Source organism: Heliangelus exortis, chromosome 28, assembly GCF_036169615.1.
Source record: "Heliangelus exortis chromosome 28, bHelExo1.hap1, whole genome shotgun sequence".
Classification (NCBI taxonomy): Eukaryota; Metazoa; Chordata; class Aves; order Apodiformes; family Trochilidae; genus Heliangelus; species Heliangelus exortis.
This window is the reverse complement of record NC_092449.1, coordinates 4,652,230-4,679,837: the sequence shown is the minus strand read 5'-3', so window position 1 is coordinate 4,679,837 and position 27,608 is coordinate 4,652,230. Positions and strand designations below refer to the sequence as shown.

At 61.4% G+C, this 27,608-nt stretch overlaps 3 protein-coding genes across 3 annotated transcripts; 1 reads left to right on the top strand and 2 right to left on the bottom strand.

Moving 5' to 3' along the window:
- Positions 1-141: 141 nt before the first annotated feature.
- On the bottom strand, positions 142-7,420 carry RNF126 (ring finger protein 126). Its single transcript, XM_071727714.1, has 9 exons — positions 7,263-7,420; positions 4,776-4,834; positions 3,379-3,442; positions 2,685-2,926; positions 2,132-2,200; positions 1,981-2,050; positions 1,710-1,803; positions 1,163-1,278; positions 142-972 (listed from the first exon to the last, which is right to left on the bottom strand). Exons 1-9 carry the CDS (start codon positions 7,335-7,337, stop codon positions 823-825), a joined length of 939 nt encoding a protein of 312 aa, XP_071583815.1. The 5' UTR covers positions 7,338-7,420; the 3' UTR covers positions 142-822.
- Positions 7,421-15,765: 8,345 nt separating this feature from the next.
- Positions 15,766-23,278, top strand: FSTL3 (follistatin like 3). The gene is made up of 5 exons (XM_071727823.1): positions 15,766-15,920; positions 17,829-18,014; positions 20,676-20,891; positions 21,818-22,045; positions 22,138-23,278. Exons 1-5 carry the CDS (start codon positions 15,863-15,865, stop codon positions 22,188-22,190), a joined length of 741 nt encoding a protein of 246 aa, XP_071583924.1. The 5' UTR covers positions 15,766-15,862; the 3' UTR covers positions 22,191-23,278.
- Positions 23,279-25,649: 2,371 nt separating this feature from the next.
- PRSS57 (serine protease 57) lies at positions 25,650-27,561 on the bottom strand. The gene is made up of 5 exons (XM_071727440.1): positions 27,379-27,561; positions 26,970-27,123; positions 26,620-26,764; positions 25,965-26,225; positions 25,650-25,892 (listed from the first exon to the last, which is right to left on the bottom strand). The coding sequence occupies exons 1-5, from the start codon at positions 27,446-27,448 to the stop codon at positions 25,650-25,652; spliced, it is 873 nt and encodes a 290-aa protein (XP_071583541.1). The 5' UTR covers positions 27,449-27,561.
- Between the last annotated feature and the right edge of the window lie 47 nt (positions 27,562-27,608).

Here is a 27,608-nt window from a genome sequence, read left to right as displayed (position 1 = left end):
CCCGGAGCTCGTGGCACCCTGGTACTCCAGCACAGGGGGGCTGAGACAAGCCCTGTGTGCTCCAGGGTGAAATGGAGCAGCTGAGCACAGCAGCCTCTGCAGAGCTCACCCTGGAATTTTCCTCAAATCATGCACGATGTCTTGCTGGGCTGAAACGTCCGTTTATTTAACAGCAGTAATAATTTAAAATTATAAAAACCCTTTCAGTGTTGAGTGTCAGAAGGGCAGGGTTATAAAGAAACCTAAACGGGACTCGAGGAGGGGATGGGAAGGGTAATGGGGTCTATGCCAAGAGTTCATTTTTCTTTGACAACTATTGGCCCCTCCCCAGCTGGAGATCCTGGGAGGGAGGCAGGATCATCCTAAAGACTTCAATCTCCAAAGCAGAAGAGACAGTATCCAAGGGGAGGAGGAAGAGGAGGAGGAGGAGGAGGAGCAAAAGAAAAGACAGACAGAAAGAAAAAGGAATCTCAAAATTCAAAACCCTACAAACAACCTTTCCAACCACTAGCTCAGCACCTTGGGTCCCCAGCGCGGGGCGCAGCACCTTCACTGCAACGGTCAAGAGTCCACGCGGCCAAGGGATGGGGTTATGGACAGACAGAGCTCCTTCCCCAGCACAGAGCTTGAGGCTTCTCATTTCTGCAGGACCCAGAGTCTCCGTGTCTTCAGAACTCAAAAGGGAATTCTGGGGGGGGCCGCCTCCCCCTCGCCACCCCCCCCTCGCTCTGCTCTGGAAGCCCCTTTTGTTGCTTACGTTGGCTGGGGAGGGAGGAAGGATGAGGGACAGGGCCCCAGGGGGGAGAGGGTTGGATTAAGATTTCATGAGTTGTTCGATGAGTTTTCATTACTTGGTGAGCTGGAGGAAGAGGATGAGGAGGACGATGAGAAGTTCATCCCCGTGAGTCCTGGGGGGTTTGTGGCAGTGTTTTGTCCACTTAAGCTTTTCCGGCACACGGGACACGTGTCATGCTTTGGAGAGAAAAAACAAGAAATAAGGGAGAGGGGATCAGAAAAATGACACAGCAGCTGGGGGGTGACACTCCTTCCTTTGATCAAAGGCTGCTTGCACCAAAGCCTCACCATGGAGGCACAAAATGATTTCCAGAGGAGACCAGCACCACCAGGAGAGCAGCCAGGCACCTGCCCAGGCAGCACTAACCTGCTCCAGCCACGGGACGATGCAGCCATTGTGGAACAGGTGATTGCAGGGTAACTGCCGGACGTTCTCCCCGACTGTGTAGTCCTCTTTACACACGGGACACTCCAACCCTGAATCTGCATCATAATGGGAAAGCAGAGCAGGGCTGAGGAATGAAGTTGGACACACAAAGCACCTGACTCGGGATCCCATCGTCTTCTCCCCTTTCCCAGCATCTGCCACACAGAGCTTCCCTCTGTTGCTCTGCAGCTCTCACCACCACCTCCCCTCTGCCTGCTCTGGGTTTGCTCCACTGGTCCCTTCCCTTTGAATTTCCATCCACATGGAACTTTCACAAGAGTTTGCCCCCCCCAGGGCAAACTCATCCAGCCTACACTGCTCTTGAGTGTGTTCAAGCAGAACAGAGCAACACTTGAGCTCTCTCCCTCTCTGAAATGTTTTAGGCCTCGAAGGTACTAGCAGAAAAAATAAAAATCCCCAGAAAACATGAAACAGAACTTTGTCACAGAGCTCTTTGTGAACAATTCCCTGGAGGAGACACACATACCTACGTGTTCCTGTGTGATCTGGATGGTGGGGAGGGCCTGGATCTTTTCTTTGTCTGCTGGCGGGGGTCCAGTGTTTTCAAACTGATTTAGTAACTGAGAAAAGAGAACACAAGTGGCAGAAAGATGATGTGAGCTCAGCAGTGAGCAGTCTCTTCATTTATCAGACCAGGACAGGTGAACCCACCCTGCACCACCCACTAAGGACCTTGTACCCCATCCCTCCAGCCCCAGGGGTACCCCAGAAGGTGCTGAGGGTTTGCCCAACTCTACCTGTGTGATAATTGCATCCAAGCCATTGGCACCCCAAGCATAGTCCATGGGATTTGAGTGCAAGACTCCCCTGTAAGGACAAGGACAATTACATTTGGCTGGGAAACAAACCAGAGCACTATTAGGCAGAACAGGAGATCTCCCAACTCACCAAGGACCAAGCCCCAGGTTGGGTATTGTTGTTGGTGCAATAATTCCATTGACCAGCTGCTGGATGATTCTGAAAGACAGGAAAACCAGGATTATGTAGGAATTTGTGTCTGCCAGCTCCCAGCCTGACACAGGGGAGTGACTGCACACACCAAGCACAGTCACATCATCTGGGGAAAATGGAAAGCACTCTGTAGCAACTGCATCTTATGAACTGATTATTCACTGGTAAAGAGGAGTTTCAGTGCTTTATTCGTAAGGGATAATTTCTGGCAAGGATGGCAAGTGCCTCTCCAGGGTGCAGCTGAAGGGACATCAGTTGCATTGTCACATGTTATCTCCCATTTCCTCTCCCACATTTTGGGGATGAGGAGGGAATGCTTTCTGACTGCAGGGTTAAGGGGTGGTTCAGGGGTGAAGTGGCACCACAGAGCGGGAAGAGCCAAGCGGCAGCCGCCGAGCGGGCACCGGGGAAAGGGCCGCGCTCAAACGGCTGAGAAAAGGCAGGGGCTGGTTTTGGGGTTCCTGCAGGGGAACCAGGGCCTTGTTCTCACCCTTCTAGCGTGGGAACCCCCTCGTGCCTGCCAGCAGCACGACGTGTGGCCAGGCGGGCTCGGGGCTGCCGGGCGCCGTAGCGGTGCCGGGACTGGTGCTCCCGCTCCCGCCGGCCCTCGGCGTCCCGGTTGTCTTCTGACTGCACGTTGGACCCAAAGGGGAACTCAAAGCTGTCATCAAAGATCCCAAAGGCAAACTGGCCGTAGCCCTGTGGCAAGGTGAACAAGTGCTGATCCACGTTCTGGGGAGAAATTAAAAAAAAAATTAAAAAAAAAAATCAAAGAAGATGTTGTGAGGTGGAGGGAGATGGCTCATGGCTGGGGGGTCCCAGCTGCCCCAGGGCAGTGTCCCCAACCAGGGCAGTGTCCCCAACCAGGGCAGTGTCCCCAACCAGGGCAGTGTCCCCAACCAGGGCAGTGTCCCCAACCAGGGCAGCTCCTCTCAAGCCCTGCCTGACATGGGTCACTGACTCAGGAGCAGCTCAGTGAGGAACACAACTGAGCCTGGGCCTGGTACAATCAGGCAGTGAGAACACGACTGAGAGAGAGGAGCAGTGCCTGGGTGATGTTAACACCTCCTGTCCCAAGCTTTGGCATAATCCAGGGAAGATTTAAACAATGGAATAATGGAAAGAATACTTCAATGTGATGGCAAGGCAGGAGGTGTTGGAAGGGAGAGAGAGGAGTCACTCACCTCAAAGGGATGCCTGCTCTGGTCAGTGCCTGACGTGGAGGAGCTGCTCTCATTCTCTGTGTTCCTGCAGAGGAGGAAGAGCACTGGTGAGGCTCAGGACTGAGAGGGAGATCTTCCCAGCAGAGGGGAGCCAGGGACACGAGTCTGACAGGAACAGCAGGACCAGAGCTGCACGGTGGCAGCACAGAGTGACTGATCTCTTTCTGTGCAGAGCCAGAGCTGAAAGGGGCTGCAGAGCTCTGCTCCCTTTCCTTGCTGGGGCAGGGGCAGCTCCAGATGGAAATCTCTGCCCTCAGCTGCTGACTTTCTCCTTGTCCACATCAATTTTCATTCTTCCCCTCCCTGCACCCTCCACTTTCCCCCATCTCTCCCCACCCTTTTAGATCCTGATTTTGTGAAGCTGCAGAGCAGTGACAGAACCACGATGTCAAGCAAGGATTCCCTGCACAATCCACCTCAAACAAACCAGCTAATCCTCTGGAGCACCAGGAGAGCAGCCTGACAGCACAAACCCTGATTGCTGTGACCCAAACGTGCTTAAGTCTAATCTTGAATCAAAGGAATTTCTCTACAGCAGGGACACATGACCAAACGAGTCAGATTATTAGAAAAACTCCTAATGCCAAGAGGCTTCTGCTTTGAGAGAGACAAAACATTCCCTGCTCAGTAGCCAGGCCCACACTTTGACATTCATGGTGCTAAAAAACAAAACAAAGGTTCAGAGATAAAATTGCTCTCCCAAGGTCACAGCAAAGCACCAGCACCACCAGGATTAGCCAGGATTGATTTCCAGCCTCTGAGGGTGGTGCAGTCAGACCCAAACCCAGTCACCCTGCCAGTGCAGGAACCTCAGCCTGTGAAGCCCACCCCTCTCCTGCAAACACTCACAGACTTCCTGAGATGTTTCTCCTGCTCTGACACTGCCAGGGAGCAGCCCCAACACCAAGTCAGCAGCAGAGCACATGGATGCAGATCCCAGCTGCTCCAGAGCAGAGTCCAAAGTCCCAGTCAGGATGTTTCCCTGACCATACTCTAAACCAAGTTATTAATGATACACTGCAGCCCAGGGGCAGGCTCTGTCCCACAGGTCCCTCTCTGGAGGTTTCCTCTGCCTCGATGCCTCGAGCCAGCTCAGAGCCACCACACACCACGGGGAAAGCCTCACCACCACTTCTTGTTTGTCTGAAATCGACCTGTTCCTCTCCTGCCCCTCACCAGCCCTGGGTGACACCTGGCATTCCCATGGCTGCTTCTCCTGGAGGTGCAGACCCAGCAATCCAACACTCACCCCCTACAGGGAGCCAAATATTGGGGAAAAATGCTGTGCTCCAAACTCAGCTTCACCTTGTAACTAGAAAAAGAGAGGGAGGCAGAGAGAGTTCACCCCAACACGTTACCTGGGCTCTTCAGGGAGCTCTTCAATGAAACCAGATTCACACCGAGGGCAAATGTAGTCCTAGGGGGGAAAAAAACACTGAGTGAGGAAGGGGCTGGTGAAATCTCCAGTGTGTCCTGCAGACCTCTGTGCCAAGCACGAGCCATTATCACAGAGCCAAAGAGCCCCCAGCCCCTGGTGTTTGCCTTCACCAGAGCAGCAAGGTGAGCTGCCCGGCCTGAGCCTGTTTGGAACTTGGCTTTGGGACAGATTTGGGAATCTGTAATTAATCCCCTGCAGAGGCAAAGGATCAGGTGACATCTGCTGTAATTCTGGGTGAAGTGAAAGCAAAACCAGCAGACTGCTCAGCAGAGCAGCCCCCAAACGTGAGCCTTTAAACAGCAGTGGGTGGTGGGGACCTTCCCTGCCCCCTTCAGGGGACAAACTCCTCACAAAGGAAACCAGGAGGGAAGGAAGGAGCTGATGGGGGCTCACACCATGCAGGGGACACAGGGGGACAAAAGGGTCACCCTGCAACACCACGCTGGGGTCTCACACCCCCTGCAGCTGTCAGAACCCACAGAACCCACATCCCACCCGTGCAGGGCCCCTCAGTGACAGCCACTTTCCCTCACAGCTCCCGGGGTTGGTGAAGAACTCCTGGCTCCTCAGCCACCCTGTCCTGGTGAGCAGGAGCCCAGCACACTCGAGGCCCAGAAGGGGAATGACTTCCCCTCCCAGTCAGGAAACAACAGACACCCCTGAGGAAGAACAAGCCCCAACAGCAGGCTCCATGTGAGGGAGATTTCAGAGCCTCTAAAGATCATGGGGCACCCCTGGGCAGTGCCCCCCAAGGGCTGGCTCTGATAAGACCCCTCCAGAAACACCCAGCAGAAGGCAGTGAGGCTGCTGAGCCCCTCTCTGCTTGCCCAGCACAACACCCAGACCAGGGCAGCTCCTGCTGCTCCCCCTCCTGCTCTGTGGGTTTGTGGTTGTGACACAACTGGGGCTGTGCAACTGACACCACCTTGGCTTTCCAGAGCATTTCTACACCCTACAAAAGCTCCCCAGAGCTGGGCACTGGGAACTCCCGTGTCAAGCACAGAAAATGAGACCAATTTTCCCCGCTGGCTGCTCTGCTTCCCACCAGTAGCCACAGCCCAGCAGGCAGTGGCCACTCCTCTGGGCTGCCCTGTGTGAGGGAGGATTTTCAGTCTCTCACAGAGAGCCCTGAACTCAGGGATCAGCACATTCCCCAGCAGCTGGAACAGCACAAATGTCCAAGTTTGCTGTTTCTAGGGCTGTACCCGCTGCTGGTTCTCCAGCCCTGCAGACAGTAAGTGGAGCTGGATGGACTTGGACCCCCAAACCAAGTTCATTAACTAGCAATTAACCTGACCTTAATCAACAGGAAGAGTCGTCCTCTCCCTGGCTGCCAGATGTGCTCTGCTGGCACAAACCCACCCGGGGGGGGGGTTTAAACAGAAAGAAACAACCGAAGTTTCCAGGTTCCACCCCCCAGGCCCTAAGCCCCATTCTCCAGCTCTCTGTGTCCTGAGCTGGATTTTATGGGGAATTTTGTCCCCAGACTGAAGCACGAGCTGTGGGGGTTACCAGCAGGACCTGCCCTCCCCTCAGCAGCAGGGCTGAGGGGGAAGGTGAAGGGACAAACAGAACCTCACCGACCCAAAGCCAGGGCAGTGCCTGACCAGCTGGGGCAGGGACACCTCTGCTGACTGCGGGGTGACTCTCAAATTCGGCACAGATTAACAAACAGCAACGCCTTGTGCTGACGAGACGCTGCGGGAAGTTTCAGCGCACACACACACACACAAAAAAAAAAAAAGCGACCAGCAAGATCCTCGGGGTGGAATTTAACGCCATTACACGAGTAAAACCTGGGCAGCGATCCGGCACCGGCGAACCACGGGCCCGCACCTCGGCACAGCCCCGGGGGGGGGGGCTCATCCCAGGGACCCCCTCGTTACCGCACAGAGCGCTCGGGGGTGGGTGCTGAGCCCCGGGGGGTTTCACACCTTCCCCGCCCGTTGGGAGAGGAGCTCGGGGAGGGGCTGCTGCTGGCCGGGCCCCCCGCCCTCACCGCCGCTCCGAGGGCTGCTGGGCCCCGCCCGCCCTCGCCGCGGGCCCGGGAAGGCGGCGCCCTCCCCGCCACATCCCGCACGGGCCCCACCGGCCGCTTCCCCTCGGCCGTTTCCCCCCGCAGCCCCCCAGCTCCCGCCCCCATCTCCCCTCTCCGGAGCCTCCCCCGTCCCTCCCAACACCCCCCGCACCCCCACTGCCCCCCCCAGAACCGCCCCCTCCCCACACCCGCACCCCCGCTCCTCCTTTCCCCCTCTCCCCGCACCCCCCCGGCCCTCCCCACCCCGAGGGCCCGGCCCGGCCTCCCCACCCTCCCCAGGCCTCCCCCGCATGTGCCCGCCGCACCGAGACCCCCCCGCCTCCCCTGCAGCCGCCTCGGCCAGCGGCCGGGCCGTTCCTCCGCACTGACCGGGAGGCGAGGGGCGATCTCGGCCGAGCAGCAGTGGCAGAAGAACCGACCCGGCTGTGGCGAAGCCTCCGCCATCTTCCCACCCCCCCCCCCCCTCCGGGGCCCGCCCCACGACGCACGGCAGAGGCGACGGCGGCCGAGAAGGGACAAGAAAGAGCGAGGGGAAAGCAGCGAGGAGGCGGGGCTAAAGGCCGGAGGGGGCGTGGTTCGTGGGGGGCGTGGTTTGTGGGGTTTATAAGGAGAGCGAGCGCGGCCGCCATGATGCTGTGGGGCTGGGAGTGGACGGGGGGAGGGGGAGTTGAGACCCCGGGACCCCCCCCCCCCAGTCCCGTTTTGTTGAGTGTTTGTTTTGATAAAACAAAAAGAGAATTGCACTTCTGCCCCCCCCTCCAAAAAAAAAAAAAAAAAAATCAACGGAAAAAGTTCCTTTCCCGGTGAAAATTCCCCACTGTTTTTTCTTCCAGTCTCAGTGACACAAAGGAACATAAACTTTGATTTTCAGCAAAAAAAAAAAAAGCTCTCGAGTGGGCTGTTTCCCCCCCCCCTCCTGCCCCACATCTCCCCAGGGCTGTTGGCAGGCACTGGAGGGGCTTCAAGGGGGTGTGGGGGGTCCTTCGTTCTTTAGAGGCGTCTCTTGGGGTGTCTGGAAGGAGCTGGGGTTGGGGAGTGTGGGGTTTGGGGTGCTGGGGGTGACAAGGCCACACCCAAGCCCTGTGGGGCTGTGGCACCGGACTCGTTTCCAGCAGGTGGCATCATTCCGGTTTTGCTGCTCCATCTTCTTTTTGGATGCTGGAGAGGGGGTGGGGAGGGATTTGTGGAGCAGCTCTGCAGTCCTGGAAAAGCAAAGCTCAGGATCCGAATCCCACCCCTCCCCCCAGTCCCCCCCTTTGCTCCCTGGGTGGGTGAGAGGACACAGGGGACCGGGATGGGGACAGGACTCTGAAACCCGTCACGGGTGAGACCCAGGTGTGTAACGGCTCCGTAACCGGTCCGTGACTTCGGGGAGGGTTTGGTCTGCGTGTGTGGGAACTGCAGCTGCGGGACAAATTTGCAATCGTTTACTCGCTGATTGATGATCCCGGCTGCTGATAAGACACCTGAGCAATTATCTCCAGCTGATGAGGAAACGGTGACCCAGTCCTGCAACTCCTGGACTGGGAGGTGGGTCCAGACGGAGCGGCGTGGGCCAAGCCCCGGAGCCAGACGGATCCCGACCGCCGGCAGAGCTGAGCCCGCGGGGCTGGACGGGGCATTTCACACCCTGCGGGGAAGTTCCCGGACACGCCGAGGACCTGGACGCTTTTCTCCTCACCCTATTTCATGGTCGGAGGACAAGTTGCCACTTGATCAAATGGGTGCCTGTGGGATGGGGAGGGAAGGATCCGGCTCCACTGACTTTGTCCCTCTGGAATTCCCTGACGCAGGAGCTGTGGAAGCCGAACGTGGCAACACTCGTCGGGATGCAAATGGCAACGGATTTTAATGCCCGTGGAAATAAGGGTGGGCAGAGCTGCTCTGGAACCTCCGGCAGCTGAAATGAGCCCCCCACATCCCCAAGCCCCTCAGATAACTGGGATGAGTTTGTGCTGAGGGGTGGCTCATCCCTTCTCCAGGGCTGGAGGTCCCGTTCCTGCCCACGGGGGGACACGGGGGTGCTGGGGAACGCTCCCCATCCCGCTGCTGCTCCAGCACCCTGGGATTGGGCTCAGGTCCTGGTGCCTCTGAGGGAGCCCGGTCTGGTCAGGAGTCAATTTGAGTCACCCTGGGAAGGCAGCGGCCTGGAGGATTTTCCCACAAACTGCACCCTGTTCCTGCAGGCTGACGAAGGGGTGACACCTCCTGCCCCAGCACCGATTCATCACCAGCACCCCCTCCCCAAACAGCCAGGAGAGACGAGGGTTTGGCCAGGGGCAGGGGGAGGAACCCAGGGCCCTCATTGTCTGAGGGATGGGATGGGACAGACAATCCCACCCGGGCTGTGCTGTGATGCTGAGGGGGACGTGGGTCCCTCTGGGGTCCCTGTCTGGGGTTCACAGGAACCCCGGGGTGCACTGGCTGCTCCAACAAAACCTGGGGGTGCCTGGGAATGGAGGCGATTGGGGCAGCACCCGAGGCCTCGAGGGAAAGGCAAAAAGCCCCAGAGCTGCTCTGGACCGTGCTGGTGTCTGGAGGGGAGCAGTGGTGCCACATCGGGGCCACCAAGGCCACGGTGTCCCGTGCCATGGTGGCCCAGGACAGGCATCGCTCCCAGAAGCCCTGGTGAAGGTTGGTCCAGGCCTGATCCCAGGGCAGCCGGTGCTGCCCCTCATGTCCCTGGGCTGTGGGTGTTGGTGATGAGCTCACGTCCCGAGACATTACTTAATTCAGGCAGTGCCACCGTGCCAGGTCCTGGTGGGTACGGCCGCGGGCTATGGTGGTGCAGCTGCTGGTGAGCTCTGCCACTGGCACCGGTACCGGTACCGGTGTGTGTGCACGTGCCCCAAGTGCAGGTCTCAGCGGGTGCCAGTGTGCCATAGAGCCAGGCTTGCCCCGTGGCACCACCCCAGCTCTGGTGCCCATCGCACACCATGGCCAGCCCAGTGCTGGTGTGTCCTGCTGGGAGCACCAGGAGTGAAACCTGGTGGTGTGGGACAAGATGGGATGGAGGGATGGATGGATGGATGGATGGATGGATGGATGGATGGATGGATGGATGGATGGATTTTTAAGGACCTGACTCCCATCCTGCCTCACAGGGCTGGAGAATCCTGCATTTTCAGCAGATTCTGGTACTGTTTCCATCTCTGCTGCCAACACACTGGTGACTTGGGGGTCATTTTATAAAAGGCCTTGACCTCTGGGTCCTGGGCTCTAAGATAAAGTGGTGCAAGTGGCTGAAGCCCACTTCCATCCCAATCTCTGGGCCCAGCCATGCCGTGCCCGGGGTCCCGGGGCTGCTCTGGGCATGGGCCCGTCCCAGACTCTGCCTCCAGCCCTTGAAAGCACAAGCACCTCCCGGAGTCAGAGCAGCTTTCCAGGATGGTTCCTGCCAAGTGAGAATAACTGGTGCAGCTGGTCTCCCCGCTCCCCTCCACCCCACATTACATATAATTGCCTATTTTAATTAATAAATTGGAGGCCACTCAAAGGAAAGCGGCGAGATTTGTTACAAACACTGCAGGGATCGTCTGCCAGCCCCGAGCCAGTCATGTCACGGCGGATTTGAATCGGGCTCCCTTTGAATTCGCTCACAGACAGATCAGGAGATTTACATCCCCCACCTCGTCTCCTCGAGCCTTGCACCTCCAGGCTGTAGGTCCCGGTCCCGCCCCGGCACTTAAGCGGCGGCTCCCGGTAACCTGCTGAGAGCCCCGGGGCTGCTGCCAGCGGGTGGTCCCTGCCCGGCTCTCCTGCGGCTCTGCTCTGGGATCTCTGTGCCGGGCAGGGGCTGTGTAGTGCCTGTATCCCGTTTCATGAGCCATCTCCATCCCCCTGGGAAGCCCTCTTGCCCCCAGGCCCCGCGATGGCAGAGGCTCCGGGGAAGCTCAGAGTCCCTGGGGACAGCTTTTGCTCTCCGCCAAAAATTTCCCTTTTCTTATGCTTGATTTAAACCATTGTTTTTCAAGGGAAACTTTAATCTGAAAAAGATGTTTTGTGTTTCTACTGAGTGCAGGCCTGGGCTATGTCAGCAATCAAGCTTCTCCTCTGATGAGGGCTGGGGCGTGGTTGGGGGCTGCAGGGGGGACATGCCCCGAGGTGGCTCCGCTCTTCACTGTCCAAACCTCTGGCTGCTGAGAGCCGGGGGCTGGAGTCCCATGGAGATGCCAGGCTGAGAGGCCTGGGATGCTCCAGCAGCTTTCATCATTGCAGTTCCTAGCAGGAACCTCCTTCTCCCATCAAGGGCCTGAGCTGCAAGGTCTGGCTGTGGGAGCTGCTGGTGTTGGGCTCCGGGAACACTCAGGAGGAGACCCCCTGAGCAGGGAGGTGGCAGAAAGGTGCTGAAGCCCAGCAGAGTCTGCACCCTCTGGTTGGTGTCGGAGGAGGGTGGCAGCAGCCCAGCTGTCCCATCAGAGAACCGAAGATCAGGGGCAGGAATGTCCCTCCTGCTGTGTCTCTGACCCCTCTCCTGGGAGCTGCAGCAGCTGAAGTGACCTGGGAGGTTTCACTGACTCCCGGCTGCTCTGGACCCGGTTCAGCCCCAGAGGATTTCACTGCCAGCTCTCCCCTCCAGGCTCACTTTGGCCCTTCCTTCCACCGCGGCAGAGGAAGCGTTTCCATTGGGGAAACCGCACGGCCGGCCCGGCTGCTGACTCACAGCTTGTTTACACGACGTGCCCGAGAAAGTTACTCAGAGGCGTGTGTCAGGCGTGGCGGAGCCCGGCCACGCGAGCACAGGGACCTGGCAGCCAGGATGGGTGCAGACAAAGAGGTGATTCCTGCTGCAGCGTCCCCACGGCTGCTTGGAGCATCCTCCTCCTCTGCCCCGTGGGATGAAGGACACGATTTGCTCACGGCATTGTCCTCACGGCTCCCTGGAGGGTGGAGGTGTCCTGCTGTGCTCCCGCTGCACCCCTGTGCTTGGTCGGTTTTCCTGCATCGTCTTCCCTGAAAAAGTGTTCTCTGCCTGGAGCAGGGGGTGTTGTAAGGAGCCCATCATGACAGAGATAACTCTGTGTGTGCACAGACAGTAGAGATGGAAAACAGAGCCTGCTGCCAGCCAGGGACAAGACATGGAGTCCTTCACCAAGAGGGGAAATGCACTTCACCAGCCCCAGCTCCTTCTGGAAGGACTCTCCTGGGCTGTGCAGCAGGGTCCTGCAGGAAGGGATGGGATGGGATGGGATGGGATGGGGCATCCTTGCTGCGTCCTGACTCCCCAGGCTGCTGCTTTCCCTCATCCTAGCCTCCTATTAAACCCTTTTTCTGACAGTGGCCTGGAAGTGTTAATTAATTGTCATGAGGGACCAGAGCCATCGGAGGGAAGAGCAGCAGTGCCAGAAGCTGCCTTGTCAGTCCTGCTCGTGTGTCCAGGTGTCTGCAGGGTGCTGTCAGGGTGGGAGCTGGAGAGCAAAATAGGCCAAGGGATCAGATTTGGAAAGGCAGGCCTTGGGAAGCAGGGTGAGCCTCCCACCTCCTGCCCTCCCCGTGTGCCAGCTCCCGCCCTGCCCTCCCTCAGCTGCAGAAGTGTCCCAGGAACATGAAACGATTACTCGGCGAGGAGGATCCAGCTCAGCACTTCTTGGCATTTGTTCACGGCTTTTCATCTTCAAAGCTCCTCGCAAACATTAGCTAACTAATCCCCGCAACCTCCCTGTGAGATAGTGCAGGATCAAGCAGAGGAGCATTATCTCCCCACAGCAGATGGGGAAACTGAGGCACAGAGCGGTGACGCCGCTGCCCCGGGGCGTGGGGCGAAGCTGCGTGTCAGAGCTGGGGGTGGAGTGTGGCTGCCCAGGCCGTGGGGGTTCAGACTGTGCCTCCACTCTCTCCCCATCACAGGTGATGCAGCCGTGAGCCATAATCATCTCTCCCATTTACCCAGCTGGAGCCGTGCGGACGCAGCGGAGAAAATCCGTGCCCAGGATGGAGGGGCCGTGAGCCTGGGGGCTCTGCTGGTGCCAGCTCCTGGCAGATCAGCAGCAGAGAGGGGCTCCCATCACCAGCAGCTTCTGGGCACCCCTGGGCAGCTGAGCTGGGGCAGCACTGCAGGACCCGGGCCGGCATCTCCACCTGCCTGGGAGAAATCCGGGAATCCGGCTGTGACCGGGAGCGTAACGGGACGGGACCGCTGCGCCCCGAGTGGGAAACGGGAGCCAAAGCCACCCAGGGACCTGCCCATCGCCTGCCGGCAGATCCGGGGTGTCTGTAGGAAACCTCTGCGCCTTCACCCGTGCCCTGACCCTGGGCTCTGTGAGAAACGCTCCCGAGCTGAATGTCTTGTTACAAATTGCAGCTCTAATTGGTTTAGCAGGGTTTAATTATCCTGAACTGATGAGGGAGGCGAGATTCCCTCCTCGAGGGAGCCCAGTAGAGCAGAGGAGAGCGAAGCAGCCTGGGGTTTTGGGGGGAGGACGGTTGGGTCCTGAACCTCTGCCCGAGCCGGAGGGGCTGCTGCCTGCCCCCGCACCCCAGGAAAGGTCAGATGTGAGGCTGCCATTCACTGGGGCAGCAAAGGGCCCCTTTGTCCCTGCTCCTCCTGCCACCCCCGTTCCCTGCCCTCCGCAGGGGCCCCTTGGTTCTGCTGAGTGCAGGGCAGGGCTGGCTGCTCCGCAGTTCCCAGCCAGGCTGGGCTTGCCCCGGGCGTTGGTGGCAGTGGGCACAACATCACCCTGTGTGCTGCAGGCTGGTCCACGGAGTTTCGCTCCCTGCTTTGCTGGAGAACCACCCAAAGGGCAAGTCACATCCCTGCCCAGAGCAGGATAGTGCTTTCCAGAGCTCCCAGAGACAAGGCTGGGGCAGGAGGGGCTGAGCGGGGCTCCTGGCAGGGCTTTGCTGGGAGCAGGGTGACCTTGGAGAGGCTGTGAGCCCCCAGCACCAGCTGGACTTCTCCAGGCAGCCCTGAGTCGTGCTGGCTCGGAGAAGGAGCTGGGGCCACTTCTCTGCTGTCCCTCAGGCCAATTCTGCCCCATGTCAGGCGGAGTGGGAGCCCGGCTGCTCCCCTCCAGATGTTGCTCAGGAGAGAGGTGTGACCCTTCCCTGCCAGAGCCGCTGGTTGTGCAACGCTGCTCACAGCCAGGGAAAATCCCTGCCTGGCCTCCGGAGCTCCGCTTCCCTCCTGGAGCATGTGAGCGAGTGCATCACCACTGCTCACTTCTTGACGTCCAGGCTGGGGATTTGGCTCCTCTGCCCTTACATGGACAATTGCTCCAAGGCCAGCAGAGCGAGCCAGGGGTCACACTGGCCGGGGACAGGGATGAGGACAGGAGCAGGACTGCCAGCCTGGGAGCTGCTGGCTCCATCCCTCCTCCCCAGCACAGCAGACCCTTCATCATCCCTCCAGTTTACACCAGTGACACCTGAGGGTGAACCCAGCCCACCCCCCCATCCACCCTCTCCCTGGGGGTGCCAGGGGCTGTATGGAGAGAAGCCGGGGGAGATCATCAGGGGTGGGGCCATCCCACAGCCCTTCCCTGGGACCTGTCCTTAGGGAGGGATGGAGATGTGGTGGTGCCAGCCCTCTGCCCCTGCTGGCACTGCACCCGCTCCCCCGGCCCCAGGACCTGGATGCTCCCTGCCTCCCTGAACTGTGAAGCTGCATCCAGCTCCATCCTGCACCAGACTGAGCTGCTCTGGCTGTGCTGGCACCAGCTCAGAGCGTGGGGGCCAGAGGGGTGGTGCAAGGTCCCTGGGGTGCTCCGGCCGGGGCCCCTCTCAGCTCTGCTGAAAACATGACCTCAGCTGAGGCCAGCGTGAAGGGTGAAACGTTCCTCAGCTGCATGGTCAGGAGATGGACATGGATGTTCACAGGGCTGGAGCAAGGCCCTGGACTGCAGTGGGAGGAGTGGGGACAGGAAGAGAACCTTGTGTCCCCAGCAGAGGGCTGGGGGCCCTGCCTGCACCCAGGCCCCCCCCGGCAGGTGGTGGGTGATCTCCGTGTGGTGGCACCAAGCAGGGAGTGAGGTCTGGCTATGTGGGGCCCTGGGCTACCTGCAGCCCCCGTGCCCACCCCACTCCTGACAGGACCCCCTGAAGTCCAGCAGCACTGGCACAGCCACAGTTCCCCAGTCCAGGCAGTGCCGTGTGGGGTCTGGCACAGATTCAGAGCTGGGATAGAACAGCTTTAGTGACAACGGGGACGTGTGGGGAGGACAATGTCAGTGTGTGCCACAGGGGGTACATCCCTCCTCAGCTCTTCTCTTTCCCCCCCTCACCTTGCAGGGCTTGGCCCAGCGTGAGGCTGTGGGAGCCAGCAGTGTCTCAGTTTCCCAGCAGGGCAGGGTGGGCGGTGGGTGATGCTGGTGTTGAGGGAGCAGAGATGAAAGGAGCTGCATGACACAGACCTCCCGAAACCTTTGCTGCGGCGAGGAGGAGGAGGGCGGGAGGAGGTAGACGGAGGGTTCACACGAGGATGGATGGATGGGTGGGGAGGTACGACCGGGGTCGGGTAGGGGGGCTGCGCTGGGCAGCGGTCCCCTTGCCTCAGGATCTCAGAGACACGTTCCTGCGATCTCTGCCCTGGCCCTCGCTCCGTTGCTGGGCTCTGCCGCACCCGAGCACGGGAGGCACCCCGAAACCTCCCCCTCCCCATCTCCAGCCCAGCACGGTTCGGGGGACACACGGACACCTCCCCACCCCTCACCCCCGCCCACCCGGCACCCGCAGGCGGGGCCGAGCAGACCCAGCTGACACCCCACCCGCCCTGTGCCTCCATTCCCTCCCTCGCCCCCCCCCCGCTCCGCCCCATCCCCTCGCCCCCCGCTCCCCGCTCCCGCCCCTCGCCCCCCACCTTCCCCCCGCCGCGGCCCCCGCCCCGCCGCCACCCCCCGCCGCCGCCCCGCCCGGTGATTCACCGCCCCGCCGCTTTATAACGCCGCCGGCCCCGCCGCCGCCTCACAGGCAACAGGTCGCCGGAGCGTCCCGGCCCCGTCCCGTCCAGTCCCGTCCCGCCGCCTGGCCCGGCCATGCCGCTGCGGCTGGCGCTCTGCCTGCTCGCCCTCTGCAGCCCCGCCGCCGCGCACGGTAAGACCCGGGGGGGCACCGGGGCCGCCGCTCCCCGGCCCGGCCCCACTGGCAGGTGCTTGGGGCAGGAGCGGCCCGGGCCGGGGTCCCGGTGCCGTTACCGGGCTGTGACCCCGCCCCGGGCGCCGCTGTCGTCGCCCCCCCCGCGTCCTTCCCGGCAGCCGCCCCGGGTGTGTACAGGCTGCGGGGCTCAGCCCCCCGGAGGCAGGAGCCCGCTTTACCGAGCGGTGCCCGGTGTCCCGCCGTGCCGCTCTGGTTGCCCCGGCCCCCCCCGCTGTCCCTTTCCGCAGGCTCCCGGGACGGCTGGCGGGGGGGTCTCTGTCCCTAGGCTGGGGGGGCAGGAGAGCTGCGCTCCGGGTCTTTGTGAGCCGGGTGGGAAGGACCGGGGATGGCGGCTGGTTCCTGGTCTGGGTGTGGAGTTCTCAGCTCCAACCCCTCCCGGTTCGGCTGAGGGTGCTGGCAGCTCTCGTGGGCGCTTGGGAGGTGCTCGGGCCCTTTGGGAGCCATCGCAAGGCGCCCTGGCACCCAGGCCGGCCGGGACCCCGGGCCGGGGCTCCATCAGCCGGTCCCAGCGCCGCGGAGCTGCGGCTGCTGCCAGCGCCGGCTCTTGAGTTTCCATCCTCCCCCTCGCAGGGTCCCGTCCATCTCCATCACTCCGGGCCAGCGCGGGCAGGAGCTGCGCTCCCGGGACAGCGGTGGGTCCGGGTCCGGCTCCCTGGAGGACGGGGCGGGCTCTGGAGAGGCCCCTCGAGCTCCTGCAGCCCCCGGGACCTCCTTGAGCATCGCCCCATCCCGCGGGACTTACACTTGCTGCTTCACAGGGTCTAGCAGAAGTGCTGGAAGGCCCCTGTCAGGGACATGCTGGGTCCCCCAGAGCCCGTGTCCCCCCCACGGCAGAGCTGCCAAGCTGGTGCTTCCAGACGTCCCCAGGTGCTGGGTCCCACAGCCCCGGGGCTGCTCCGTTCACGGCCACCACGCGGGGCTTTGCTGGCCACAGACAGGCCAGAACCCCTGGCAAGCCCCATGTGCTGAACCAGAACCGGGTGAATGGGGAGGGGGGTGAGGGCACACCCCTGGGGTCCGAGGCAGGTGGTGGCTCCACCTCGGAGCCGGGTGAATCCCTGATCTAGAGAAGTGCGAGTCCAGCCCGGCAGCGGCAGGATCCGTCCCTGCCCCCACCCCTCCCTCACATCTTTTGCCGTTTAACAAACCTCAAATGAAGCTAACGAGAGTGTAAACCCAAATCAGCGTCAGAAGAGGCTGCTTCAGAGAGGCGGAAATTGCAAAGGAATCACTCACCAAAAAAAAAAAAAACCAAACCAAAAAAAAACAACCCAAAAAACCCCCCTGATTCGCTCATGGGGTTGAAGCACAGACTTTTGAGTCAGGGTTGGGTTGGCCCCATCCCACAGCTGGGTCAAGTGTCCCGTCCCCAGATGGTGGCTTGCGACAAAGGCTGTGAGTGTTGGGTCCCTGTCCCCACACCAGGGATCCAGTCCTGGCAGCACCAGCGCCCACGGGCTCTGCTCTGGGTGTCCCTGGGGGAGGGGGCTGGAGCCTCCCCACCGGGGGGTCTTGCAGGAGTCAGGCAGCAATTCAGGGAGGGTAGGGCAGGGGGTGAGTGTGAGCCCTTGTCCTGCCTCACCACTGGGCATCTCTCAGAGCACCAACTGTGGAGATCCCAGTGCCAGGTTTGGAGCTTGCTGGTCCAGCAGTGCCAGCGTTCTGGGGACATCTGCTCTAGGGCAGCCCTTGTGCCAGCCCAGAGCCTCATTAGGTTCCCTGACTCACCCCACGCTGCCCCTTCCTGGGCACTGATGCCATCCCCACGTCTCTGCCCCACAGTTGGGGTTTGCTGCACAGTGGCCCGGGACAGCAGGGACCCCTCAGCCTCTGCCCTCTCCACAGGTGGGATCTGCTGGCTGCAGCAGGGGAAGGAGGCCAAGTGCACCATGATCCTGAAGACGGGTGTGACGTGGGAGGAATGCTGTGCCAATGGCAACGTGGACGTGGCCTGGTCTAATTACTCCTATCCCGGCAACAAGATCAGCCTGCTGGGCTTCCTGGGGCTGGTGACCTGCCACCCCTGCAAAGGTGAGCGTGGCCACGGGCAAGTGGGCTGTGGCAGGGCTGAGGTCCATGCTGGGTGCTGCCCAGAGCTCTGGGGGGGATGCTCAGAGCCCACAGCTTGCATTGAAGCCACACTGATAGGGCTGGGCTGCCCCTCCCCAGGCATGCGGGACCACCAACCCCAAGCTCCAGCTGCTGCAGCCCCAGGACAGATGGAGCTGTGGGGCCAGGGCTTGTGGCACAGCCACCGTCCCCTGGTAGCTCCCATTCTGTGGGTATTTTGTGTGAGCTGGGTCTGGTCTGGGCAGCCCGAGTGTGAGGAGCCGGGCTGGGGCTCCCTGTTCCTGGGTTAACTCTGCTGGGGCTGGGCCTCCCTCCCCTGCCCTCGCCAGGTCCACTCGGAGGGAAACTTCTTACGTTTTCTTTTTTTTTTTTTTTTTTTTTTTGTTTTTTGTTGGTTTTTTTTTAAGGGAAAAAAAAGATCTATTTCTTCCCCTCTGCTCCCCCTTGCCTCCTCCCAGCGTGTGTGAGAAATGCCTTTATGTAACGGGCAGTTCCAGGAGTGGAAACTCTCCAGCTGTGAGTTCCAACTCCGCCAGATGTTTTGGCGTGCGCTGGAGCCGCGGGTCCCCCAGTTGCACTTGCGTGGCTGTGTGAGAACATGCTGGAGGACCTGCTGACCGCAGTAGGCAGGAGCAGGTCTTTGGAAGGTCACCTCGTTATTTGCTTAAAGGGAGAAAAAAAAGGCTCTAAACCAAACCGCTTCTTCCAGCCCCTCTGCATCCCCCCACTGCTCCCTGGCTCATCTTGGCACAGCTCAGGGTTGCACCCTGGGCCAGTGAAAGACTGAGTGAGAGCCTGGCCCTGGGTTCTGCCCCGTCTCCCACCATGGCTGGGCAGGGACTGGGCGCCAGGACCATCAGAACCCTCTCCAGAGCTGGCTGGGGATCTCAGCTCCCCCATGCCTAAGGCAGGGCAGTGAGGGCAGGCAGCTCTCATCCCAGGAGTCTTCCATCACCTCTGCCACGGGGACATGGGGGGCTGCCAGTGGTCACAGCCTGTGGATCTTGGGGGTGTGGAGCTGCTGAAACTTCTGGAGAGCCCGGCTGGCACGGATGCTGCAACTCCCCACCCTTCAGAAAGCCCCTGCCTGTCCCATCCAGATGGAGCTGGTGCTGCTCCCCACCGGGCTCCAGTGAGCTGGGGGCCTTGGAAAAGGGCAGAGAGAGGAGCTGTGCTCCTGCTCCCCGGGCTGGTGGGGCCGGCAGAGGTTACTCCAGGATACAGCGAGCTGTGGCCACCAGCCCTGCGCCAGCAGCCGGGGCTGCTGAGCCCCAAGGGACACTGCTGGCCCAGCCCCGGGGGCTCTGCAGAGGGTCTCCAATAGGGAGGTGAAATTCCTGGCTCCAGCTGCCGGGGACATGGTGTCCCCCGCAGGGACCCAGCACCGGGGGGAGAGCCGGGCTGTGGGGTCAGGGTCATGGGCTGATGGTGCAGCCGCTTCTTTCCCTCCCTGGGACCATCCAGAGGGATGGACCATGAAGTGATGGGGACAGCCTCCTGAGGGAGGAAGGCTGATGAGGGTCCCACGAGGGTCCCCATGGTCAGGTCACTCTGTCCTGGGGTCTTGTCCCTATGGCTTTCCACAGGGATGCTTCCAAGGCTCAGCCTGTCACTTTCCCCTTGGACAAGCCCCAGCTATGGAAATCAGGGAGCAAACTGGGAAACTGTCTGTCTCCCACCAGGGAATTTCCCCTGGGGAGAGCCGGGCCAGGCAGTCAGGGAATTTCCCCTTCCTTCTCCTCCTCCCCCTGCTGTCTCCCAGAGTGACCCATCTCCACAGGGAAATCCCCCTCTTGAGCACAACAGCTCCCAGCACACACCCTGTTTTCGGGAATCCCTTCTGCTCGGGGGTGAATCCCCGTCTCGGGCAGCTTCCAGCCTCCCTGCGGGTGCTGGTGGGTCCCACACCCCACACCCAGCGTGGCCTGGGGGACTCAGAGGCTCAGGGTCCCTTTGGGGTGGGGTCTGTGGTTCTGTTTCAGTGGGAAAGGGGCCCCAGACAGAGCCCCCCTGGTCCATGTGCTGACCTTTTTGCTTCTCCCTGCTCGTGCCTGTGGCCCCTCTCTGTCCTCCCAGGGTGGCAGCAGGACCCTCTGCCCCCAGCCCCTGTGCTGGCCGGGAGGTGACCCGGGGGACAAAGCGTCCGCCTGTCTGGGGACCGGCAGTGCCGCTGCGTCCTGCGCTGGTTCGAGTCACGGAGGCCCAGAGTGGAACAGGGCTGGGTATTGTCTGGTGGAAGCAGCAGTCGTGATTGCCCAGACAACTCGTGGAGCCCAGTTCCTTCTGGAGGAGCTGGGGCCTTGCGGAGATAGATTTTTCCATTGCACAAGAAAAAGAAGTGTTTCCTTCCAAAAAATAAATAGATGGAAATGCGTTAGCTGGTGCTGAACGCTCTGGCTGGGCTGAGGGCTGGATGATTGTGCAGAGCTTGAGCCAACGACCTGCTTCTTGGCTGAGCTGAGCAGATCCAGATGCTGCTTGGGGCAGCTTGGCCTCAGCACGGGGGTTGTGACCCTGGAGGGATCAGGGACGCCGAGGGCCGATGCTGGCCCCGTGGGGGTGGGTGCCAGCCGGGCCGGTGCTTCCCTGGTGTCCTCACGTGCCGATCCCCTCTGTCCCCAGAGAGCTGCGAGGGTGTGGTCTGTGGCCCCGACAAGGTCTGCAAGATGAAGCACGGGCGTCCCCAGTGTGCCTGTGCCCCGGACTGCTCCAGCCTGCCCCGCAAGCTCCAGGTCTGCGGCTCCGACGGCTTCACCTACCGCGACGAGTGCGACCTCCTGACAGCCAAGTGCAGAGACCACCCCGACCTTGAAGTCATGTACCAGGGAAAATGCAAAAGTAGGTCCAGGCGTGCCCTGACTCTGTCCCGTGTCCCTGTCCCTGTGGCTCTCATGCTCCCGGTTCCATGTGGGACCAATCCAGACAGCAGCACAGGACACCAGCCCCCAGTTCACCTTGGGCCACTGTCGTGTGCAGAGGACAGGTCCCCGTGCCAGCATGTCCCCCCCTTTGCTACCCCTGTTTGCCCCACAGTGTCCCTGCCCTGAGCACCGTTGGCTCCACCAGCATGGCCATGGCACAGAGGGAAGGTCTGTCCCCAGTCTCTGCCCAGGGAGCAGACATTGCTCCCAGCACACGTGGCGTCACCTCCCTCAGCATCACCCTTGGAGCTGGCACATGCCTGCCCATGGCCACCCATGGCCCTGCCACCCCGGCAGGGACACGGCAGTGGAGCTGGCACAGCTGCCAGTGCCACGGGGGCTCAGCCTCACCGCAGGCTGCAGAATAACAGTCCATAAAATGTCACTTACGAACATCAAGCCCCTTTTTTTTGTTGTTTTGTTAGGAGAGCAGCAATCCTCCTTGCCCTGCCAAGAACTGTCAGAATTATTATGATTATTTTTGCCAGCCCTCTGCTCTGAAAGGCTTTGCCTGTCAGGCTCTGGACTGTGCAAGGAAACGTGGGGCAGGAGATGGGAGCTGTGAGTGGGGAGTTGCAGATGCCAAAACTCCTTCCAATGCGGAGGGAAGGAGAGGGAGGTGGAGGGATGGCCTTGCAAAGTGTTTACGGTGTCTGAGGAGAGCACAGCGAGTCCAGCCGTGCCCCCATAGCTGCCGGGGGGGGCTGTGCTGTGGTGCAGGCTGCACAGACCCTGGGGTTTTGCTGGGGATGGGGGGTTGCAGAGCTGCCCAAGTATTGCTGGGATGATCCTGGTGTTGCGGGGTCACCCCAGCCGGGGCGCTCAACCCGTGCTTCTCCGCAGAGTCCTGCTCCAGCGTGGTTTGCCCGGGCACCCACACCTGCGTGGTGGACCAGACAGGCAGCGCCCACTGCGTGATGTGCCGGACGGCCCCCTGCCCTGAGCCCACCAGCCTGGACCATGCTCTCTGTGGCAACAATAACATCACCTACCCCTCGGCGTGCCACCTCCGGCGGGCCACCTGCCACCGCGGCCGCTCCATCGGTGTGCGCCACTACGGGAGCTGCACGGGTGAGTGGGGTGGCCCGGGGGGGCGTGGGCTGGGACCCACAGCATCCCCCAGCCCCTCACCTCTTCTCCCCCTTCTCCTGCTCCAATTCCAGCCACGGCCAAATTCTCTTCGGAGACAGACAACGCGGAAGAGAACTACGTGTGAATCCTCCCTCGGCGCGAGGCCAGACCCAGGAGACAGGGGCATTATGTGTATATTGTACAAACCATATACCTGATATTTATTAAGATAAAAAGATCCTTATTTATACCCATGTATGTTAGGCAGCCACAGGGGGCCCGGCTCTGGGTCCTGCCGGCCGGGGAACAGGGGAAGGTGATCCCAGCCCACGCGATGCCGAGCGCCCTGGGGAGGCTGCGGTGCCCGGCGGAGCCCTCGGCCAGTGATGAGGGGGTGTCCACGCTGCTGTGCCTCGGGCCCCCACACGTGTCCTTGGCCAGCAGCCCTGGGCCTATTTATTTTTGGATTGAATTCTCGGTACTCTGCTGACGTTTCTGGCCGGGACCCCGGGGTCTGGAGGGAATCGGTGCGTTCGCCTTCCCCGGAGGGGCTCAGCCCCAGCTGCCAGCAGCAGGAAAGGCGACACAGCTCTGCATGGGACTGGAGACAGAGAGAGATATATTTTTTTATATATATATATATATATATATGCATATATAAGTGTATGTTATTTTCTCCTCAATTTTTAGCATGTGGATGTTGAAACAGATTTCAGTTTGGGTTTTGCCAGGCCCATTCAGAGCAGATCCCCACCTGCCTTGGGAGGCACCGCTGGCCACCATGGGCCATGGCAGCCCCTGATGGGGGGCACAACCATCCCCCCAGGCCAGCTGAACCCAGTGCCCACCGCCTAGTGCCCTCCACACCCTCTTTGCCAAAACCACTTTAAAGCAGCCAGGACATAGGAGAGATCCGTGGCCCCCCAGGGCATTTCCAGGGCCATTGCTGGGTGCAGCATCCATGTGGTACCCTGCGGTGGCTGTGAGGAGGGGGACAGGAGGTGGGTGATAGCCCTGCTGCCCCCTGGGAACCCCCAGCCTGACTCCCCCTCAGCTCTGCAAGCCTCTGCCCTCCCACCTCCCACCCCCTCTGCTCTGTTGACACCGTCTGTATTTATTTTTACTTTTCTTATTTTGTGTGTTGTCACCTCTGTAAATACCATCTCATCTCTGACACCAAGAAGTTATTGCCTTTATATAAATATCATATATATAATATATGTATAAAAATAACCTATTTTCTATTTTTGTATGATTGCGTTCTGATTCCTGAGACAGATGCTCTGGGAACACATACCTGTCCTATTCGGTATTGTTAGGGGCATTTTACAGATGTGTTACTATTTGAATTTTTTTAAAAAAGAAAGAAAACAACAACAAACAACAAACAAAAAAACCCCACAAACAAATAATGCTGCGGGTCCGGTTTTGTTCTGCAGGTTCTGGAGGTGGCTGTGTCCCCGTGGGCTGGCTCCTGCAGCATCACTGCTCGGCACCCCCGCGTCGTGGACAGGGGGTCGGGGGACACCTGGGCAGGTGGGGGCTCGGGCCCGCTCCTGGGCTCCGCGCTGGGGCTTTTCCAGCCCGGACGAAGCCTCTCTGAGCAGCGGGAGGAACGGGGAGAGCGGGGAAGAGCGAACAGCGGCGCAGATGAATCTGTTCCCAATATCGGGCCGTGCCACGAGAGTTTGGAATTTCACAAAACAATTCCTGCCTTTAATTGGGTCCCGATGTACGAAGCCCCCCCCGGGCGGGTGCCTGCGGCGCGGGGCTCAGCAGGACCCGCCGCTGGTTCCCTGTGCGGGAGGCCGGCACGGTGCAGCCCCGAGACCCCGCCGAGCCCTCCGCAGCCCGAGCCCGGCTCAGGACCGCGGGGATGGGATTCGGCAGTGGGGAGCTCCAGGGCTCCAAAATCCCCCTCAGCCCTGGACCGGTTTACACGGGGGAAACTGAGGAACCGTGGAGCGGTGAGGAGAAACGAGGCCTTCGCTCCTGCCGACACCCAGAGACCCCCGTCCTCCCGGAGCTCTGCCAGCGTGGGGCACCCCACAGCCCGCCTGAGTATCGCGCAGGATCCGGCCCGCGCTGCAGCCTGAGCTGACCCCGGGCGTCTCCTGCGCCCCGGAGCTGCGCCGAGCCCGTCCGGGGGGGTTTGTTCCGAGAACCCCCGGCCGGGGGTGGTCTGTCTCCGCCCCCCCCCCTCCCGTTGTTCAGCCCCACGCCGAGCCGCGGGCACCGGCTGCGGCAGCGACGTCAGCTCCGGCGATGAGCGGGAGATTTCGGGTTCCAAAACACGGCCGTGAGTCAGGCGCCTGCTTCCCGCCGGTTTTTGGGTGGTCTGGGACAAGCCGGGACTGGCGCCGGCTCCCCATGCTTCCCGGCAGCGCGCAGGAGCCCCCGGGGCTGGCAGCTCTGCCCCGGCATCCTGGGGGAGTCCCACGTTGCCAGGATCCCACGGGGTTTGGGGCTTCCTCGGTGGCTGGCAGGGGGCTGGGCTCTGCTGGGCATCCTCCTGTGTCCCTGAGGCCACCCCATCCGTGTGTCCCCTCACCTCGTGCAAGGCGCCTCAGCCGGGACTGCCCTCGAGGGGGATGGGGCAGGCAAAGCCCCCCCGGGGTCCCCAGCGAAGGGACCGCAGAGGTGAGGGTGACTCCTAGGGACCTCTGGGCATGCTGGCCTGGCCCTGGCCTTTGTGCCCCTGGAGATGGCCCGTGCTGGATGCTGCGGTCAGCTTGTTGGTCTTAGGGGGAGGGGGGAAGCGGCTGCCCCGCGGCGTGCGGCAATTTGCAGATAAAACAAACAAGCAGGAGCCGGGGACGTCTGGGTCTGTCCCCAGAGACGGCGGCGACGCCGGGCAAAGCCGCAGGCAATGTGCATGCCCCAGCTGAGACCCATCAGCAGCTCAGCACATGTAATGCGGCCACCCCGGTCCCTGCAAGGAGACGGTGGAGGCCTCGACCCGCGGCTGGGGTGCCCCAGTTTGGGAGGTCCTGAAGAGCAGGGTGCGGTGTGGGATTGTATGGGACGGGACTAAGTGCGATGGGGTGGGATAACGGGGAGCCCCACCCCGTCGGGAAGGCAGCTCCAGCGCTCCTGGGGATGCTCAGGGGTGACAGCACCTGGACGTGGATCCCAGCTCCCCAGGACAGGGCCTGGTCCTGAGTAGGGGCTGGCTCTTTCCCCCCCGGCCCTGCATCCCCGGATCCATCCACCCGCACTGGGGGTCTGGCTGGGACCCCAGCACAGTGGGACAGCCAGAGAGGGGGATCAGGGTGGGCAGGGGCTGGTGGGTGGTGAAGGTCCCTGGAACTCGTGTCTGCCCCAGAGATGGGGGGCTGTGGCCCCCCTGGAAGAGGGAAGCGGGGTGGGCAGAAGGAAAGTGAATGGACAGAGCTCTAGGATGGAAGTTTTATTGAGGAAGGAAAGCGCTGCTGCTGCAAGCAGCTGAGAGAGATGCTCGAGCCTGGGGGGGATGCACCTCCCACCCCCAACCTGCAGCCGCTCTCCTGCCCTGCCCTGGGGTGAGGAGCCCTGAGCACCAACTCCCAAACCCCCACAGCTGGGAGGACCTGGGAGCTCCTGCCCTCTCCTCCTCCTGGGGCTCCTAAGACACCTCAGCCCCTCTCCCCACAGCCCACCTGCCCCCAGGACCCCCTCCCTGCCCCGGCGAGGGCTTTGGCAGCCCCTTCTGCTGGTGCTGCCTTCGCAGGGTGTGGTGCACCCAGGCGATGTAGTTGGAGATCTTGGTGTAGATGTCGGGGTACCGGCGGTCCCCACACCTCTGCCCGGAGAAGGAGACGATGCCGTAGACCTTTCCCTTGAAGATCAGGGGTCCCCCGGAGTCACCCTTCAAATCAAGGAAGTGGGAGGGAGGTCTCCTGGGGGGCGGCTGGGGGCAGGGGTTGGGGAGGACACTCACGGCGCAGACGCCCTGCAGCGTGGTGTTGGGGCTGGCCCCGCACAGCATGTTGGGGGAGACCTTGCCCCTCCACAGCGTTCGGCAGAGGCTCCGCTTGACGATGGTGGTGCCGGTCTCTATCAGCTCACTGGGACGGTCACCATAGTTGGAGGTGTCCCCCCAGCCCACCACGTGGCAGATGGTGCCGGGCTTCAGGTCAACACCGGGCCGGGGCAGGCGGATCCGCTTCACGAACTTGTTCAGGGTGGCCGACCTGTTGAGCTGGGTGGAGGGACGAGGTGCGGGGGGCTTCGCCGTGGGGCTGAGCCCCCCACAAGCTGCTTCTGCCCGGCAACCCGACCCGCTGTGCCCCATCACCTCCCACCCAGCTCTCTGCTGTCAACCCCGCCCAGCCCTGCCCTTCCCTCTCCAGGGGCCGGGACCCCCTGCCATTCTGGTACTGGTCCCAGTCTGCTCTGGAGACTGGCCTGCCGGGACTGGTGTGTCCTCAGCTGCCTCCATCGCACCCCACGGCCGGTCCTGCTTCTCCGGAGAAGCACTGACACCTAGTGTCTGCTCGGCCGGCCTGGAGCACCCCACTGCCCTCCTGCACCCCACGGGGTGGGGGGAGTCCCATTTCCTTCCCGTGGGGCACCCGTCTTGGAGGTGGTCTCACCCTGAGCAGGCGGATGTCGTTGTCCACCAAGGCGGGGCTGTAGTGCGGGTGGGCGATGGATTCGGTGACGCTGAAGATCTGCTGGGACCCCTCGGGCTCCTCCAGGCGGTGGGCACCCAGCACCACGCGCACCGAGGGGCTGCGCCTGTGGGAGTGGGGCCCTGAGAGGGTGCAGTTGGGGGCTACTGGAGAGGAGGAGGAGGGGCCTGGCGAGGTGGGCTCAGAAGTAGGGGTGGGCAAAGGGGGGTACTCCAGGACTGTGTAACCCCTGGGATAGGGGTATTCATTTGAAGGGGTGCTGTGTCCCGCAGGTGGGGGGGGGACAGACCACCCGAGGGAGCCTGGCTCACCTGGGAATGAGGCAGTGGGCTGCTGTCATCACCCATTTGGGCCACACCAGGAAGCCCCCGCAGACGTGCTGCCCGTCCATCTGGATGGAGGCAACGAAGGGCCGGGAGTGGGGTGCCACTGCCTTCCCCCCGATGATCCGGCTGCCCTGGGTGCCTGGTGGGTGGGTGCAGGTGGTCACCGGTTGCCACAGACCCCAGGCATAGCCCTCGTCTGTGTCTTTCCTGCTCCTGGCTGCGTGTCCAAAGCTTCCCAGCAGCACCCATGAGTCCCGGGGAGCAGCTGAGCGTTGGCTCTGGCTGAGGGGGGGCTGAGGGTGTCAGGGCAAAGCCCCCTGTGCCCAGCGGTGCTGCAGCCCGGGCTCTCTCTCTCCCACCCCGGCCATGGGGACCAGACCCCCTCTCCCCTTACCTGTTGGGGCCAGTGCTGGGAGCAGGACGATGCCCCCCACGCTGAGGATGAGCAGCCCAGCTGTGACCATGCTGTCGCAGAGTGGAACACTGCCACCTCCCCCACGACTGCTCAGGCTGGGGGTGCTTAAATAGCCCAGGGCGGGCTGAGGCCCTGCTGGTGGGTATCGCCCTCCTCCTCCTTCCTGCTCTCTGCCTTTTGCAATTCCTGTGGGTGGGGGGCACGGGCAG